Below are 18,825 nucleotides of genomic sequence, written 5' to 3' on the forward strand. Positions count from 1 at the left end.
ATTTGAACGTGATTCTCTCAGTTGCAAACACTGGACCCTGCGGTACCAGCTTGTGCACGTGACCGGCAGGTGAGCACTGCAGAGGACTAAGACACAGAGGCAGCTTTTTCACAGTGAACACTGTCCTAGAGGATGAGAGTTGCCACTGATGCACTTCATGTTATGTGACCAAATGGGGATTACTTCAGAAATCCAGAGCAACGATTTAAAATGTTTGCTCGCAGTACTGCCTGGAGTTCGCTGCACAAACAGCCGGTGTGTGAGAGTGGGCTTAAATACTGCTCCACTTCACACAATAGAGGAGAAGCTGTGTTACAACAGCACCATGTATTAAGATACTTATTGGAAAGATTTATACTATAACTACTAAACCCTGTGTTCATTAGAAAATACGCAGTGGAAATACCTACTTATCTACTTCTGATTGCAGAATTAGTTGTTGTTCTGCATACACTTCAGAAGGCTTGACAGCGAACTTAACACAGTATAACTGCAACATTCCCCTGACTAGATGTTCTAAAAACTAATGCTATCCAACAGATAGACAAGCACCCATAGGAAATAATAGAAAAGAAGTTTAGGGAATCAGTTTTTTGCCAGTGAGGGAACTTGAAAACATGGAGAACTTACCAATATATAACTTTTTGTTTGCTGGTGTTATAAAAAGTAGCCCATTCGGAAATGCTGGATTTCACAGAAGAAAGAGTCTAGCATTTGTTTAAAATGTTATTATTAGCCCCAAGTGCCTATTACATTTTTTTTGCGTGAAGAAAAAAAAGTCAAAATAAGGAAAACTGAAAACAAGGGTCTATTTTGCAATCCCAGTTGTTAAAATGATTGTTACTAGTACGAGATTTCTCCTTTCACATATGTGAAAAGGAGGCAAAAATTTCAAAAGAAGATTGCAAGCCGAAAGGGAAATGTGTGGAACTTTCATGCCATCCTTTTACCCTGATCTACTTGTAGCCAATGATAGATAGAATGGATGCACAATAAAAAGTGAAAGAATAATTGCAGTGCATCAGGTTAACGACCCGACTGCTGTTAATTCCTTTGACATTTACAGAGCATGGACTATTTTATAATTAAAATGCTTCATAGGGAAATTTTAGTTGTATCATCTATTAAAAAGTAGGACAATTTTGAAATTAACAATAGCCACAAAAGATTTGATGACTAGTGTTACTGAAGATTTGCAAGGCTGTAGTCACAACAAGCTCTGATTGCTATAGCAGTGATGTTAATAAAGTACTCTTTACGTATGGACATTCCTACTGCAGCTTCTAAAATAAAGCATACTGTGAGGATGTCAAACATTTAATTCCAGAATACCTTATTTCATATCTATGCATAAGTACAATAATTCCAGTTAATTAAAAAGAACAGTTAAGTTGCATAGGGAATAAGGAAAGAAAAAAACATTTGAGTGAAGGCCCAGCAGGACATATTCGATGTCTCAGCTCAGACTTTAAGTGTGTAGAAACTGGGTACCTGAAGGTGAACCAACGAAACAACGGCATGGTCTACAGAGGCAGCAAAGAGAAAGAGCTCCAGATGGTGACCCACAAATATTGAATGCTGAGTGAAAAGCTGCCTAGGTCATTAGGCAACACAGAGGACACTGGCCTCCCACTAAGCTGCCTAATTCCAGACTGCACATCAGCAATTTTTTGTCACTTGAAATCCAGCATGGTGAATTTTTATGGATAGTAGGTATCTAACTGACCGGGACTCAGCATTTTAAAACCTTTCAAAGAAACCTGATTCTGAACACCATGCAGGTATTCAAACATAAGTCTTTCCTTTCCCAGTGAAGTCCCATGAAACAGGCTCAGAATGAGGGCATCGACAGACGTGCTTTTGTGTACTGAGCTGAAGAGGTCTAAGCCATGACTTGCCCCTGGCTTTTAACTCCTGCCACTCACTTGGAGATCAGCACTTCTTCAGCCATGAACAGTAACTAGATATGAGAACACCATCTCATATTCTGCTCAATTTAACCAAGCTATGGACTGCTGAAAGCCATTGTCCCTCTCATTATCCCCAGTTCACTTTCTCCTTTGTGTTTAGATACAACAATCACATGGTAACAACATTGTGGAAACTAACCTGCCCCATACAAAAAACCCTCACTGATCCAAACCCATGGTGCAGTTACACAATCAACTAAAATTGATGGAAGAGCTACATAGGGAAGTGATCGTGCCCCTGTACTCAGCACTAGTGAGGCCGCACCTCGAACACTGTGTTCAGTTTTGGGCCTCTCACTACAAGAAGCATGCTGAGGTGCTGGAGCGTGTCCAAAGAAGGGCAACAAAGCTGGTGAAGGATCTGGAGCACAAGTCTTATGAGGAGTGGCTGAGGGAACTACGGTGGTTCAGTCTGGAGAAGAAGAGGCTGCGGGGAGACCTTATCACTCTCTACAACTACCTGAAAGGGGGTTGTGGTGAGGAGGGTGTTGGTCTCTTCTCCCAAGTAACTAGTGAGAGGACGAGAAGAAATGGCCTCAAGTTGCACCAGGGGAGGTTTAGATTGGATGTTAGGAAAAAATTCTTTACGGAGAGAGTGGTCAAGCATTGAAACAGGCTGCCCAGGGAGGTGGTGGAGTCACCATCTCTGCAAGTATTCAAAAAATGTGTGGTTGTGGCACTTCAGGACATGGTTTAGTGGGCATGGTGGTGTTGGGTTAACGATTGGACTTGATGATCTTGAAGGTCCTTTCCAACCTTAATGATTCTGTGATTCTGAGTGGGATCAACCCTTTTGGCAGCTCCCAGTTTGATCCAACTGACCGCATGAAAATGCACTCTGAATGCTTTTACGTAGTTCAGGTCAAATATCGGCCACCTGAGAACATACCTGCGACAGTGCCATCAGGCTGAAGGACCACACAATGGTGACTGTTACAAAACAATTTTCCCTCTCTTCAACACATGAACAACATAGCTGAACGACCTCTTCTCACCTCCATCTATTGGTGTGTAGTTCACATCCCTATGTGTATCACACTTTGAGTCCAGCCTAAAGAGGCTGATAAAACATAGACTGGTTGAGGAGCTAGTGAATCCTCCTGCATTAGTAGACAAAGAGTCTGGGTGAATAATCATAATTACACCACTGTGCCTTGAGTAAGTGAATGGTAACTTTGGCCCTGTCAGTAAAGCCTTGTCCACAACCAGGGCAAAAAGGAAACATCTTACAGTGTTGGTTCTTAAAGCAATCTGGCCTCATTTCCCTTGGAAATTTTATTGGGTTGTTTGGGTTTGTTTTCTTTTTTTAGAACTGTACAGGCCAACTTCTGCTATAACTAACTACAGGAAAATTCCAGGAAAACATTTACCAAATAGAAATCCCACAGTTCAGAAAACCTGTACAACCACCCATCTGGTAAAAATCACTATTTACATGTTCTGTAGCTGGTGGAGGTCTGATCCCACCCTAGGAAATACTCTGCCAGCACACTGCCATAGTCCTCTGAAATTACTGAGCTTTGGCTCTGTACTGTATTTTTAATTGCCACTTTCAGTTATGCAGGCAACTAACTTAGAGTAAGTACTGACTGTAAAGAAACAGCCAGGCATTTCCAATGACAGAAGACATTGCCTTCTCTTCTCACTCTGTGTCCTGTTTCTTAATACAACTTGAAATTAAACAATGTAAAAAGAAAAATCATTAAAATACACAATTTAATTCACCTACCTTTGGCTTCCTGCTTAGCCCAGAATTCTTTCACTCTTTTAATAATGTTTTTGTCCTCTCTCAACTGCTTCTGCCACTGACGTAGCTCTTGTATTTCACTATCACAGCGGACCTGGGAAAGGGAAAACAGAAAATGCAACTAAAATTACGCATGTTCATGTTATGCAAGATGATGAGACAGTTTTTCTCGTGGGGCTGTGGCTGGGCAAATATGTGACAACCAAACTTTTTGCAGGGTCTGATAAAAAAGCACAGTCCCAGAGGTTTACAGTTTTTGGCTTATACAGAAATTAAAACCACTTAATTGACAAACCACATTGAAAACATAAATATGCCAATTAGGGGATCATTTTGATTACCAAGGACTCCTGAGAATGTGATTGCAGCGAGACACTTATTCTTTGAGTTAATTAAAATTTAAAGCATTATGCTGAAGGGTATTAGTGCCTTTAGAAAACCACAACACTATAAAATCAACCCATTGACCAACATAATAGAGCAAAAGAGGAGCATGAAGGATCGTACAGCAGGAAATTTATTCCAGCACTGAATCCAAACTGATTCACACCTGCTACCAGCTGCAAATAGGCTTACTGACAATCCCAGCCACACAATTTCACAAACAGGAGAGCCATTAATCTGTTATTTACAGTAATTGGAATACATTACATGATATCTATTCTTTTTCATTCAGTCACCCCTATGAAGGGTGACTGCTTCCACATAAAATGACAATAGTCACAGGCCCTGACTCCATTTAAGATTTAAGTTGAATTTTTCTGTTATTGCTTTTTGTAGTGGTGTAGGTCCTACTAATATAAGACAGAGCTAGCTTGGCATCAACAGCTTTTACCACTCTACTACTTAAACTTGCTCTAAGCAGGATTTGATTCATTAGCAGTATGTTACCAGTTGTCTACCTTAGCATTCACAAAATTATTACCACCAGTGCTAGTGCAAAAATCCAGAATAGATGCCGTCCCTCTGACAATAGTGGGAAGGGAACATGCTAGTATTAGCTTAGACATTGGTAAGTGATTATTCTCTTAGAGTCATATTCAAATTATAATAAAATTATTAAAAATGCAGTTCCTATTTTTTCTAAATGTTACCTATATAAAATGTCATTATGTTTTAGGACTTAATGTCCTAGTAATTCAGGCTGAAGTTGAATAACATGGTAGAAACAGGCAGGTTTCTCCTGGCACATTTTTGCTTTCAGGAAGTCAACTACTTAATTTTCCAGAAAATTTTTTATATTTATTTTATCCTTTCATGATATGGTAATGAGTTTTCTCTGTTATTTGAACTCTATTACTCTACTTCACTACACTCCGGTTTTCTCTCACTTTCCTGAGATACATACAGAGCAAAAGAGCAGGACTTAGTTTTCCACTAGTTTAAAAAAAAACAACAAACAACAAACCTTAAAGAAAACAATATAAATTATTTATCAAAAGTATTCTTTCCACCCAGAATTTCTCCTTTGTGGTGCAGCTAAGAATGCAATAGACAGTAGCTGACCTCCCACAGCACTTTTCAATCCACTTAGGAGAAGACAACTTGCTATATTTCAGATAGGGCACTGGCAGAGCAGAAACACAATACAAGGTTACCTGATCAATAAAGACAGGCAAGACTTGTACTCGGTGACTTCTTAGGCCTCTAATAATATCCCATTATACTAATATAGTTCTGTATCACCTTCTATAAAAGTTATATGAAGTTCTTAAAAGGTTGATATGAAACTTTAAAAATTTTTTAAAAATTAAGTTACTGTTACTAGCAATACTCTTTTCAGCTACACAAAAAAATCAAAACCATTTTCTATTAAATCCATCAAATACTATTTCCAAAAATACAATACAATCCCAAACACAGGATAGCTTCTTTAGGCTTGCAAGAGACATTTTTTCTTTTATACTGTCACGTACGCTTTTATAGAATCCATAATTCCCTAATACATGGAGTCAGCTTATCTGCACAGGAAAGGGTTACAGGAATGCTTATGGGACATATAAATGACAGTAACAGAAAAGATGCAGGAAGATACAGAAATTACTACCTCTATTTCTAACAATAAATTTTTTGAAAAAATGAAGTGTCCATTTATAATTACAGCTATGTAAGACCTGTATTTTGGCCTGTGACAGGGCCACAGTGATCTCTGTATACTGAAAATGAAGACAATAACTCTTAACAGTTAAAAGATAAAAGGCAAGTATACTAGATTCTGTGTACGCTCCCCAGATAAATAAAATAGTGAAAGTATAGTGAAATACTATGCTCTGGGATAAAGGCATAGTCAGATAGAGTCAAATACTCCAGCATCCAACATTAAATCCAAGCAGTGAACATGAGCTCCCAGAACAAAGCAATTTTTTAGAGAAGTGAAAGAAAAGAAAAAGGAACACAGATACATCACCTGCAGTAAAACAGGTAACAGTAACTTAACAAAACACTATCAACATGTTCCAAATATGTTTAATAGATTGTAATTTAGCATAGTTGTGATAATTTCTCCGAAAGTGTTTTGTAATCAGAGTCCAATTCTACCATGATTAAAAAGCCATGACTCAGCAGCAAAATCTCCAGGCGAATAATCAAATGGTCAATTGTCTTGTCCAAACAACTGATTGCAGACCAGCAATGCATGAAGCACTGAAGGATTCTTAACTTTGAAGTGAGAGTTCACTCCTACCCAAGTCACTTGGATTAGATCTACACCTGCTGAAAAGAACAGTGACGATTTGTGTGACCTGGGTTTGAGCCTTTGCTAGTAGACAGAACTTGCTGGAAAGGAATATAAATTGTGATAGCAAAAGCACAACAAGACTTTGTAAGATACAAAGATAAACCTGCTTCAATTTTGATTTAACTTTTACTCAAACAATATTTATGTATAAAATAGCACTGAATATTTACGTAATGCTGATCAATTTAAACTCCATGAAATGACAAGATTTAGTCAAAATAAACTGCTTTCAATGCTAGGAGAGAACATGTTGCACAACACTGGAAGGATAACATTAAAGCATTGACCAAAGACATTAGAGCAAATTGTATTAACGAAAAATCCCTTCAGTCTAGAACAGTTATGCAAATTGTAAAGATTAAAAAGACCCCATAAAACAAATGGCACTAGGCACAGATTCTGCAGTGGAGAAGTGAAGGAATAGATCTTCTATTGGAAAAGTGCCTGGAAAAATGATACCTACCAATCAAGGGTTTTCATCAGATACTGAATACTGCCTTGGCCCATGACAGATGAATGGAACTTCAACAAAAGAGGATGATGAGAAGTGAAGAGAAAGAATTCTGATGACAGAGCTATCTCAAGCCTTATTTGGGTGCTCCTCCTTGCCCTCAGGACCCCTCAAGATGCCATCTTCCTTTCTGATCTCCTTAGAGTACTCAGCAGTTGTAGCTTCCACTGCTGTTTGTGCTGGAATTTGATTCTTAATTAAACCTGAAATGATTTTCAGAGTACTCATCAATGTCTTCGTATGAAAGATTGTAGAGAGGACTTCGTTGATGGCAGCCATTAATTATTACTATCAAAACAAGTAGTTTTCTGAAATTCGCTTCAGGTAAGGATGAATGTACTGCTTTGATCATGCTTTATTATCAAAAAGTTCTCAATATTCCTTACCTACAGTTTTTTTGCCCTTTACATAGAAAAACCTTTACTGCTTGATCCATTTTTGCTGATTGCCATGTGTTTTGATACCGGCACACTCAGACAGCTAGATGTGGCAGAAACAAGTGAAGTGTCATGTGAAGACATGATGCTGTCAGTTATATAACTAGATAAACTCTACTGCCTAGAGCAATATGATTAACGAAATATCTCAAAAATGGTCTGAGTCTGTAGAAGATGTGTCCAAGAAAAATAATTTGCCGTGGTTTCTCACACTTTATATGACATTGTTTAAGAATAAAAAACGTACAAGGTTCACATTTGGGATAGTGTTGTTAAAGACAAAATTATCCTACCCAGATTTCTGAGTCTGTTACTTTTTCTGAAATCCAACAGTGAGTCCAGAATCCTTCTCCATCCATCTTTCAAACAAGTACCTATGGCATATGATATTTATGTCCTTCAAAGCATATCTTGAGAAGACCAATGATGAAGTACACTGTTCCTTTATCACAGTGCCATGTAAAACACTTATGTGTGCTTCTGCTTAATTATTCAATGTTATCACAATGTGTAAATTTTTATTTCAAGAATACTGTTTAAAAGTTCCAAATTCTGTGAATTATAAAAGAAGGTTTAATGAAAAACATCAGAAAAGAATTTAAAATACTGACACAATAATATCCTTAGAATGCAAAAGGGCATTATTTGTAAGCATTCAGTTATTACCGCAATAAAACAGTGTTAGCTGACAGAGCTATTTATTTTAAAAGCAAATCATCCGAATCCTTTGGTAAATTTTCATCATATACTTTATCATTAATGCAATGAAATCCCATTTGAGCTTAGTGTTCTCTTAATTTACAAGCCCAAGGATAACACATTGCCCTATGTAGTAACTTGTTACTAATTATTTTTATTTTCTATTCCAATTTTAATTTTGATTTTTAAAAACACAAGTTCTTTCAGCTCTAATAAGCTAAAACATGTAATAATTAATTTTATAGTATGAATTATTTTTTATGTCTCCTGCTTTTTATAGCTACAGTTCCTCTCTCATTCCTGGGAACTGGTTTAGAATGATAAATACTACTGCGAAAATTTTGAAGTTAATATATTTAGCAAGAAAGGATAGTGCCGTTCAGAAGCTTTGGTAGAAGCACAAGGTATCTTGCACTGTTCAGCAAACATAACTGTTGTTGGATAATGGTTGCCTTTGCAATACCCCACTGTAAGGATGCCTGCAGTGATATTGTCAGTGCTAATTAATGTTAGTGTCAATGCCATCTCTGTTTAAAAAAAAAAGAAAAAAAGGAAAACAAACAAGCGGAAAGCAACACAAAATTCAATCAGTCAAGAAGATAATTTCAAGGTATTTCATCATCTTTGGCTGCACAGCACATTACAGTAGCCACTCATATGTTCACGCTTGTTAAAAGTAGTTAAGAAGAACTGACACAGAGTGTTTTATACTGATTGTTATTTAAACACCTGATGTACAGAGAGAGAGGTGTCTCACTGTCCATCACAACAAAACTACTGCTGTATCCGGGGTCTGTTTACAAGCTTAAATTTTGACAAAGGCAGCCAAAGACATTTCTTTATCACCAAAGTCACCTGACTTTCAAGCCCATTTCTTTCCAAGGCATGAATGTGTTAGAGTCTTTCAAAGAAATATTTGACAGAATCTGTTCAGGATTTCCAAAACAATTTATTTTGTATCCTAGGCTTAGCATGGCTGCTACCCTCCAAAATAATAGTATTAGCCAATTTTCTTCGTATTTAATTTATGTGTCTTGCTTTTCCCCCTTAAATTGGGGATTGCATTAGTGTTGTATTACTAGTATGGCTTGCAACATCTGTTTGCCATTTTCTTTTCCCTTTTCTTGAATAACAGCCTTCATGCCTCTCCTACATCTCCTATCTCATTCTTGGTCTCAATGTTTTCTCCTTTGTTTCTGTATGCTTTTATTTCTTAACAGACCTCACCAATCCTCCTTCTGCATCTCCACACTGACACACATATCCCTGCACAAAGCAAAATAACACTTCATCCTTTAGCAACTAGCCAAAGATCAACTAAAAAAAAAAAGAAATTGTTCAGTGTTAATTGTACTTTTGAAAACCTAATTGGTCCAGATTTTCTGTTGTTGAGGAAAACAGTGAGATTACATCAGCATAAATGCCTGTGAAAAAATTGTAGTCGCTAGGCATAAGGCAGAACAACATGCAAAGCCAATGAACCATGGGGGTCTCGGCAGCTATTTATAGTATCCGTTACTTAAAATTTATGTAAGGATTTTCCCTGGGGCCTTCATGGTCCTATGGTTTCCAACATCAAGCAAAATAATTATAGATTACTCTTACCCGATAACCTCTCCAGAAGGACTGAATTAGTATGCTTGCTTCTTCTTCTGATAGAAGGAGAGAGAGAGGAATTGGTGGCCTAGGACTTAAAAAAAATTAATGTTTTTTAAACAGACAGCCTATAAATGTAACTTACTTTCTTCCCTAACAGTATATGTTATAAAAAAGAGAAAGGTTGTTCAGGAGCTTGAAAGATACCATTTCTTACTGCTCCAAAGAAAAAAATATGCAAAGAAAATCGCCTTTTAAAATATATTCTGTGTTATGTTCGCTACAATAATTTCTTCTTTAAAACAATAATATACAAATGGCACATCAAGCACAATAATCTTTCTTATTCCTCCACATGGATTTCAAATTCCTACAATTATGGTAGGGTTTGAGGAGGTGGTGGGAGGGGAGCAAGAGAAGTAGGCATGACATTTGTAAAGCAGAGGAGGTTTTAGTGTGCATGCAACAATGAACAGACTTATGACACAAATGTTTCTAACAATTATTAAATACACAGAATGTAACTACATTTTTGTACATTAATTTACATTTCACTTAAAAAATGTACTGAAAAAAATTAATTATTATCATATCTGCATAAGCATGGATCCATGCTTAGAAATGTCTAGACAAGTTATTAAAATGCTGAATTTTTACTTTTGATAGCATATACATATTGTTTGGTGATAAAAGAAAGTAATACATGTGTGAAATCAACACTTTTCAGCCAATATACAGTAATTTGAAAGCATTTTTTGTGATTTTGTTGCTACAAATTTAATGTGAAACACTCTATAATTACAATTCAGCCATCACTAACAAAAACTCAAATCACTATATCAAATCTTGCTTCCCAAAAGCCATTTTCTATGGATGTTGATTTATTTCTCACACACAATGATCAGAAAGCATCCATTGAAAAGGAGAAGACAAAATTAATTTCTACAGTTGCTCTTAAAATAAATGTCATTTAAAGCTAACGAACTATAGGGCAACAACGCTGCAACTCATGAAAATACCAGTTATAAACAGTAGACTTGGCAAGAGTGTTAAAATGGCTGCTAAGAGCCACTCTCGCTGCATGAGACACAGATTGAACAGAGCTTTGACTTGGAAGACCATAGCGTTATGAATTTGGATGCAGCAATCATTTGGATTTAACTATCAAATATGTTTTTGTCTATATCAGTTGTAAACTGTCTATTTTACCAAAACTACAGACACATGCAACCCATGCAGGAACATTATTTGTAGTATTTATACCATAAAGACACATATACTGCCAAGACCGTCAATTAACAAGCTATTTATGCAGTCTTACATTTTCTGGCTAAAACATTACTTCTGCCATTTCCTTTGGAAATTTATTTTACAGTATATTATAGCTCAAGCTAGAAGGCTTGACAGCTTACATTTTCCTTTCTCTTAATTTCCTCCATATTAGTCTCTGCCCTAGTAAGCTTCCTATGCTCTCTGACATCCTTCTCTTAGGGCTTGTCTTCACTGAAGGAGCATTTCAACTTAGAGCACTATCTTAGCTATTACCTAATGCTATACTGACTACACCATTTGAGTCTGTGTACTCAGCTAAATTGGTCTCATCATCACATCAGCTGGGTTTTGGCCTACATTTATTGTAACGTGAAAGAAAACCTTGGTCTGTTTGGAAGAGTAGAAATAAGACAAAATAAAAAGAAGTCTCTCCATTAAGCTAAACAGTTTTAGCTTTGCAAACATTAATTAGCATTTCTACTGCTCAAGGGAAATGGTAAGTGCTGGGCAAGCAAGGTTTCATGAGCTAACTACTGCTTATAATCAGATTTAAAAATATGAAGTTGGACTGTGCTGGTTTGGCCGATAGGCTTTCATCCTCTGTTCATTTTTGATCTTTTTGAAAACCAAAACTTAGAGTGAGAAAATCACAGAAAGACCTACATATTTTACAGCAGTCATAGCAAAGACATCGAACTTTCTCTAAGAATGAGTACATCTCTAAAGAACAAACTGAGACTTCTCCTAGCCTGCAATGCTGACTCTAGAATTAATTTGCTTTCATTTTCAAATTATAAAAATGTCTAGTTTATAATCTAACACTAAATCTGAGAAACCAATATAAAAATCAAGCAAGAAATGGGACCTAATTTTCAGTATGACAGTCACTGGCAAATATCAATCATTTCAGCAGGGCAGCTATAAAGAACAGAAGTCGTGCCAGGTCCAGTTTTGTCTAAGAGAATATACGCAATTGGCTTCGGGTCAAATAAAAATAGAATCTGAGCAGAGGCAATCACCCCTCAGCAGTGAACTAGGAAAAGAGGGAATATGTCATTTGTGGCAGAAGACAGCTGTATGCCTCCAAGAAGATTAAAACTGACAGTAAAATGCACACTAACTGTATTCTGCTTATTTAGTCTTTGATGATGCACAATCTTAAAAGCCCACACATTAAACATATTGATATCTACCAGATACGCTGTTTAACATAAGTTGCACCTGTAAAAGACGACTAGTAAAATGATTTTTCTTAAGTATTGTATTTTACCAAATCTGAATAAAGCAGGCACTGACCAGAGGAAAGGTAAATTCCAGAAACACGTTTCTTGTTTTCTGAGCAAACATGTACAGATCCTGATTATGTGAGATACTTACTAATTACATTACATTATGCAGGTGGAATCTGGAACCCAGAAGATATAAAGTAGACTTGCATTAAATAAATGTATGAAGTATTGAAAAAGGTTCTTACTGAAGACCTGTGTCTGATTTCCTCATGGACAGAAACTGGGTTTCTCAACGAACTCTCAAGAAGGGGGAAAAAAAGGCCCTCCATTATCTTGTCACCAAAATAGACAAGCTAATCAATGTGTGTTCATAGTCATACTGGTGGACACTATATACAGTCAGTATTTTTACACAGTAATTTCCAGAAACCCCAATTGTCATTAAGTTCCCAATCTGCCCTACAAACGGAAGGTCTGATTCCTTCCTCGAAAAGGAAATATGAGAAAAAATTTAATCAAGCAAAATTTTCACTATGTATAATTCAGGATTTTGTAATTGCTCTTTTTATTCCAATCTGTTGCCTAACAGTAACAGACAAGCACCAAATGTAGCCACCAGCCTTACAGCTAGCTGCCTGCAGGACCACGGCGCTAGCTACAGCGAGCATCAGTGCCCGGGGCGGATGGTGTGCAGGTGACAGTGGAATATCCACGCGCAGTCAATGAATCAAGGTTTCTCCCTGGTTTTAGAAAGCTCGTCTCTAGCAATCCTGAAGCAACCCTAACAACAAAAATCAGGTCTCCTGGAGGCCTGTAAGTTTCAACAGAACAGCCACAGCCACTTCACCTTTAATTTGGCTGTGATGGTTATTGCTCTTGAATATTTGTATCATGTATGAACACAGGCAATGACACCGTCACTGCAAAATTCATAATCTAAAAGACAAAAGAACAGACCAAAGAATAGGGATAAATATAAGACATGCACGTAAATGACCATGGTGATGTGCATAACTCTTAAAAAAGGATTCTGAGAAAGTTTTTGGTTTTGAAAGAATACAAAAAATTCATATGCTGGTCTGAACAACCAAAAAAATTGTTCTGGAATTTTTTGGAAGAAGTTTTCCTTTATATTTTCAATATTTTTTATTCGTACTTAGAGAATCTAGAAATATTACAGCATATTAAGTCCTTCTTATTACATGCCTATCCAGAGTTGCAAAAGTGTGCAACAATGAAAAAGTACTGTTTTGATCATTCAAAATAAATGTCTCAAAAATCTCTGATTATAGATACTATTAAGATCATTTACCCCAAAAGCAGGAGAAAGATTTTTCATAAACAATCAGATGCTGAAGTACTGATTTATGTGACCTGGTATGTAAAAGCAATTAGATATATTAATGACATAACAGTATTACTGTGTAAGACTCACAGGTTTACAGGGAAATATTCCCACAGACACTTGACAAAAATACCCTTGAACATTTTCACAGGTCAAACTGAGTGTGAACTGAGACCTTTCTTTGTAACATTGTTAGAATTAACACAACTATTCAACGGTCAGAAAGAAATTACTAACTATTGGCTTACTTTTGCGGTAATCTAAATGCACTAGAATAAAAGAGAAGTATTTGGAGAAAAAAAATCGTCCAATATGTAAGAAAACATTTTTGTGTATTATATGGAGGGCACATTTTTGAAGGATTGTGAATGTGTGAATAACCAAATTTAATCTCCTGAAGAAAGGAAGTGCAAATGAGGAGACATTTTGAAGTGTGACTCCTGCTAACTGTCTGAACTTTGCTTCTCTATCACCTTCTCCAAATAAAAGCTCGTTAGTACTGTCAATAGCTAAATGAAGAATAAAAAAGAAATATATTTTGATCCCTTTTGCCCCCCTCCATTCTCAGCATCTTCCACTGATTTGCTGGTCTTTTGAACACACTTTTGTCTTTTGAATATCCTCAAATATAAAGGCTATAGGTTGTGAACAAACAAAACATTTCACTTCTAAATTTCCCGCTTCATTTCTGTCTCAGCCACAATTCTAACAAAACAAAACCAAAAAAGATGCAAAATATTACAGTATAATAAAACTATAAAATACACTCAGAAGTATTATTAAAGTGGTCAAAGTGATAATATGCATACAACTGTTAACACGTACAAACTATTTATATACTTATTTATCTATTTATAATGAAGAAAAGATACAGTAGAAAGAGAAGATAATGTGAAACCAACATGAGAAAGCTGGGAAGTGGGGAGGCAGAGTCCTATAACGGACAGGAGGATGAGGCAGAATAGGTGAACAGTAACAAGAATGTGAGAGGAATTGGAGAAAGCACAGCAACAAGTGTTAGTAGCAAGAACATGCCAAAATAATAACAGAGCAAGAATCTTTTGTCCTAAGTTCTGTCTGAAAATTATAATGGCTTTCTTGCCTTTTAATATGCTCTCTACCTGGGGAGGACTTAACCATTTTAATGATAAAAGTCAGTCCTCCTTCTGTGCTTGCATACTCGCTACGTATTTTGCAACTCACAATGGTGTTGCCTCAGTTTTCTCTTTTGTAGGACCAATATTTATGTATTCTGTAAGAGTGTTTGTGGTCCTGGACCGAAGGAAACCAAACATGGTCCTATTCCAAAGTCCACTCATGTCAATGGGGAATTTCCATCTATGTTTGTATACTTTAGATCACACCTTGTATCCTGTAAACATGAAAAACTAACAGCAGCAAAAATAATCTCCAGTTAGTGCTCTACCAGCAACATTAGGAAGATGTCACAAACCACTAATACGTTTTCAATTTTGTCATTGCAATTTTGACAATCTTTACATAATTAAGGCAAGTTTCAACACTGCATCAGGATTTGTAGCCATAAAACCTCAACCTCATACAAGACCATTACACAATACAAATATTGCATATATGACCTTTGTACAATTTTCCAACACACAGTTATAGTTTTTTAAGTCAAAATTTTCTCCTTCATTAACTTGAATTCTGCCACATTACTGGAATGGCAATTCTTTACTTGGATCCACATAAAATAACATCCATAGAGATATATTTGTGGGACTTTTCTGTTATTACAATTAAATGTGCTGCTCATACACACACACCCCCCCCCGCTTTAACGCTCAAATTATTAAAGAAAATGAAAGAAAAAGCATAATGCAAATTAAATATACTCTAAACATGGCTGGTTTAGAGACAAACCAGTGAAATAAGGCAGTGTGCAGAAAGCAAAACCGGTGGAAACTGGGCACATTATGGAAAGAAAGAAATCGGTCACCCATGAAAAATTACCCCTATTGGCCATCTGAGAACTGACAAGGAAGTCAACTGGAAAGGCAGCTGAGAGCAGCAGACTTCACCTAATTAAAATATTGGGAGGGGGGGAATAAATGTATATATATACGTAAATACAGATATTTGGCAAAAAGCCACTACTTCAGATTTAGCAATTGTTTACAGACATATATATATATATATTTATCTTAGCTGTCCACTTCATCAAAGCCATGATAAATTTATTTTCTCTGTATCGGCACATCTGTTTTGGTACACACAGATAGATTAAAGCAGGAAATGTGTCCTCCTGAACCGAGTATCAAGTAAATACTTCTATGCAGAAAATGAGAAAACGCGGATAAATAAATTCTTTTGAAGGAATGTTTATTTATGAAATACACCTTTAGTTCCTTTAACCTCTGTAAAATATGCATACAAAGACTGATCTTCCTAACCTAGATCCATATACCATTCTCCTTCATTCAATGTAAGGGTTGAAGGTGAACTTGAACAATACTGTCATATTACTAAATTCATGTGACAGTAGACTTTTATGGTATCAGTACTTTTCAGAGCAGTGGAACTATTTTTTATTGTTTTCTTTATATTTCTTTCATTAATATGCTAAAGAAGGTTGGGTAATGATACTCAGAATAACGACTCAGCCTACCTATGCCAGGAAAGTAAAATTTAAGGGGGATCAGGGCATAAACACAGGTCACTCTTTCCCTGTCCCTGATTCAGTACATAGAGTTGGTTACTTGTGATTGAGCTTCACTGCTATTCAACCTGAAACACCACTGGAAAATGCCGACAAAAGGCAACTGTGTTGCTCATTAGCATATTTATAGGGGTACAAAACATTCAAGGCTCTAATTCTATTTACTTGGCTATATCAGCAGTCTTGAATGTAGGAATGGAGACATCAGTAAGTATCTCAGCAAGTTTCCAAAAACCTTTCTTAACCTCTTGTTAAAACTCCAGTTTCCTGTCCTCTGAAAGGTACAGCTGTCCTTTAAGACAACAGAAATGTTTTGTGCTCTCCTGGATGTGAAATGTAGATTACCAGTCAGTCTTGAGACTGCTCCTTCTCTTGCTTTTGAAACCTGCTTCAGCAATCAAGGATTCCCAAATGATATATTTTGTCAGGGCTATTGGTAAAATACAGAACCCAGCGGAAGAAAGGTAACTATACTGAGGCTTTTATTTACTAATGTCATAGCAACTACTATAAATACTAAAGCTGGAAACAAATTCAAATTGTACAAGCTCCTTCACCTATAGTAACCAGCTTTTGAAGGTATAACATTTACATTTAAAATTCTGGAAACCGATGCAGCATTTGGGTCTCCTTATAAAGGAAAAGTAGGCTGCAAGACCTCATTTAGAAACACATCACACAGACAGCGAGGCTCATAAGACTGTGGCTTTGACTATTCTTTTAAAAAATTGAGCTTCAAAGAAAAAACTGGAGGCACTGGAGGACAGCCAAAAAAGTCATACTCAGGTACGGAATGTATTAAAAAAAGATGGATTTCTGATAGAACAAAAATTTATCCCTCTGTTTTTGGGGGGTTTTTTTGTGATTTTTTTTAAGCATGAAGACCACTTTGCACTGATAAACCCTATTTTAACAAAACATAGAAATTTATGCCTATTTAACAGACCTTTCAGAATGCCTTCCAAATTTAGACAAGTAACTGAAAAAGCAACACAAGAGTTTACCCCTTAAATCTGCAGCAAGTTTTTACTTCTTTTTCTTTACTATATCATCTAAACAGTTGGGATAAGGATGCTTCCTATGAAAAACTGACCAGTGCTTTTTAGCATATCATCTCTTACACATTCATAAATCCTATTAAAAAATGAAAACTCTTTTACAAATAAAAATGGAAATGTCAATAAAAAGCATAGAAACAATTACAATTAATTTAATTGTGATATCTGGAAGGACATAATAATAATAAAATATTTATTACATATCCAGAAGGACATAACAATAAATTCCCTCATTTTTATTCTTATTTAATATTGCAATCTTTCACTTTGCTTTAATAATGCTTCATAAGAAATATTTTTTAAGAAATCTGCAATTTTAAGGTAAGTTCACCAAAAGTTGGGTTCTAATAATCATTTAAATAATTATTATTTTTAAAGGCCTACTTGTTTATAGGACTTAAATCAAGTGTGTATCAATTTAAGTAGGACTTCAACACTTCAGTGTCCTTGTAGAGCTGTCACTATGTTATTTAGGAGCACAAGTACTAACAGAAGCTATGAGTCATTCGGGCTGTGATTCCACAGTGTATTTCTCTTGTTGGCAAAGCTGACTTAAGCAGTTCCTGCCACCACCGCTGTATCTTACCAGCTCATTTGTTCTCTTCACCTTGCCCTGAGCCCTCCATTTTAATCCTTTGTTTGTGCCAATACAAAGGTTTGCTAGGCTCCCAGGTGAACCAGATTGAAGAAATTTTGTCTATTTTAAATAGCTATACAAACCCTCCTCACACATTTTGGCAGGGAGATTTCTAACTCGGAGGAGGTCCTGATCAGAATAACCAAGCATCCTACCAAACAGACAGCGTGCTATTAGGCTGCCTACAAGCAGGTTAGGGGGAAGAACGGGAGAGAGCAGGGAACCATTTAGGTCAGTACATTTACTTCCAAGAGAAACATTTGTAAAACTGGGATCTTAGATACTTATCTTAGGTACAAACATCCTTACAAATCAGTGGTATCAAAACTGCCTCACTAACCGATGGCTCTTCAGTATGCTTAAGAAATCATAGAAATTCAAGAATAGGGTTGGAAGAGTCCTTTAAAGATCATCTAATTCAACCCCCCTGCAATGACCATGACAACTCATGATACTCAAAATGAGTATGACGACCTCACTGCTGTTCATAATTAGTTTCAAAACTACAAAATTCACTGCCTTAAATGAGAACCTTGCTGGCAAGACCTAGCGATCTACAGAAGAAACTGTTAGAAGTGTCCCACCAGTGATAGGGTTGAACAACAGTGGCTGGACAGCATGATGCAGTAGCAGGTACCTGAAGGTAGTATCGGAGTTGAGATGAAATGGGTCACTCTCCAAAGATGTCCGTCTCTTACTGCAGAAGCTTCCTACACAACTTTGACAGCATGACTACCTCTAAGATAGTCAAAGTTAACTGTTCATGCCACCATCACCAGCTTGTCTCCAAAGACCTGTGAAGGTCAAGGAGCTTTCCTCTTGTTGGATCAGTGACTCAAGGTTCTAAGTTTCACACCACAAGAGTTTAAGAAAGCTCAATTTCCACTTACATAGTGTAATGAAGTAA

General features: G+C 36.5%; 1 protein-coding gene across 1 annotated transcript in view; it reads right to left on the reverse strand.

Annotated features, from left to right (window-relative positions):
* IQCK (IQ motif containing K) overlaps positions 1-18,825 on the reverse strand; it is a gene marked incomplete at both ends in the record, with an annotated part of 43,478 nt that overhangs the window by 12,734 nt on the left and 11,919 nt on the right. Inside the window, 2 exons of the mRNA XM_082006771.1 lie at positions 3,700-3,811; positions 9,707-9,791. Coding sequence (XP_081862897.1) covers positions 3,700-3,811; positions 9,707-9,791 — 197 coding nt within the window. The remainder of the gene's footprint in view (positions 1-3,699; positions 3,812-9,706; positions 9,792-18,825) is intronic.

The sequence above is a fragment of the Phaethon aethereus genome (genome assembly GCF_964289735.1).
Source record: "Phaethon aethereus genome assembly, chromosome: 15".
Lineage (NCBI taxonomy): Eukaryota > Metazoa > Chordata > Aves > Phaethontiformes > Phaethontidae > Phaethon > Phaethon aethereus.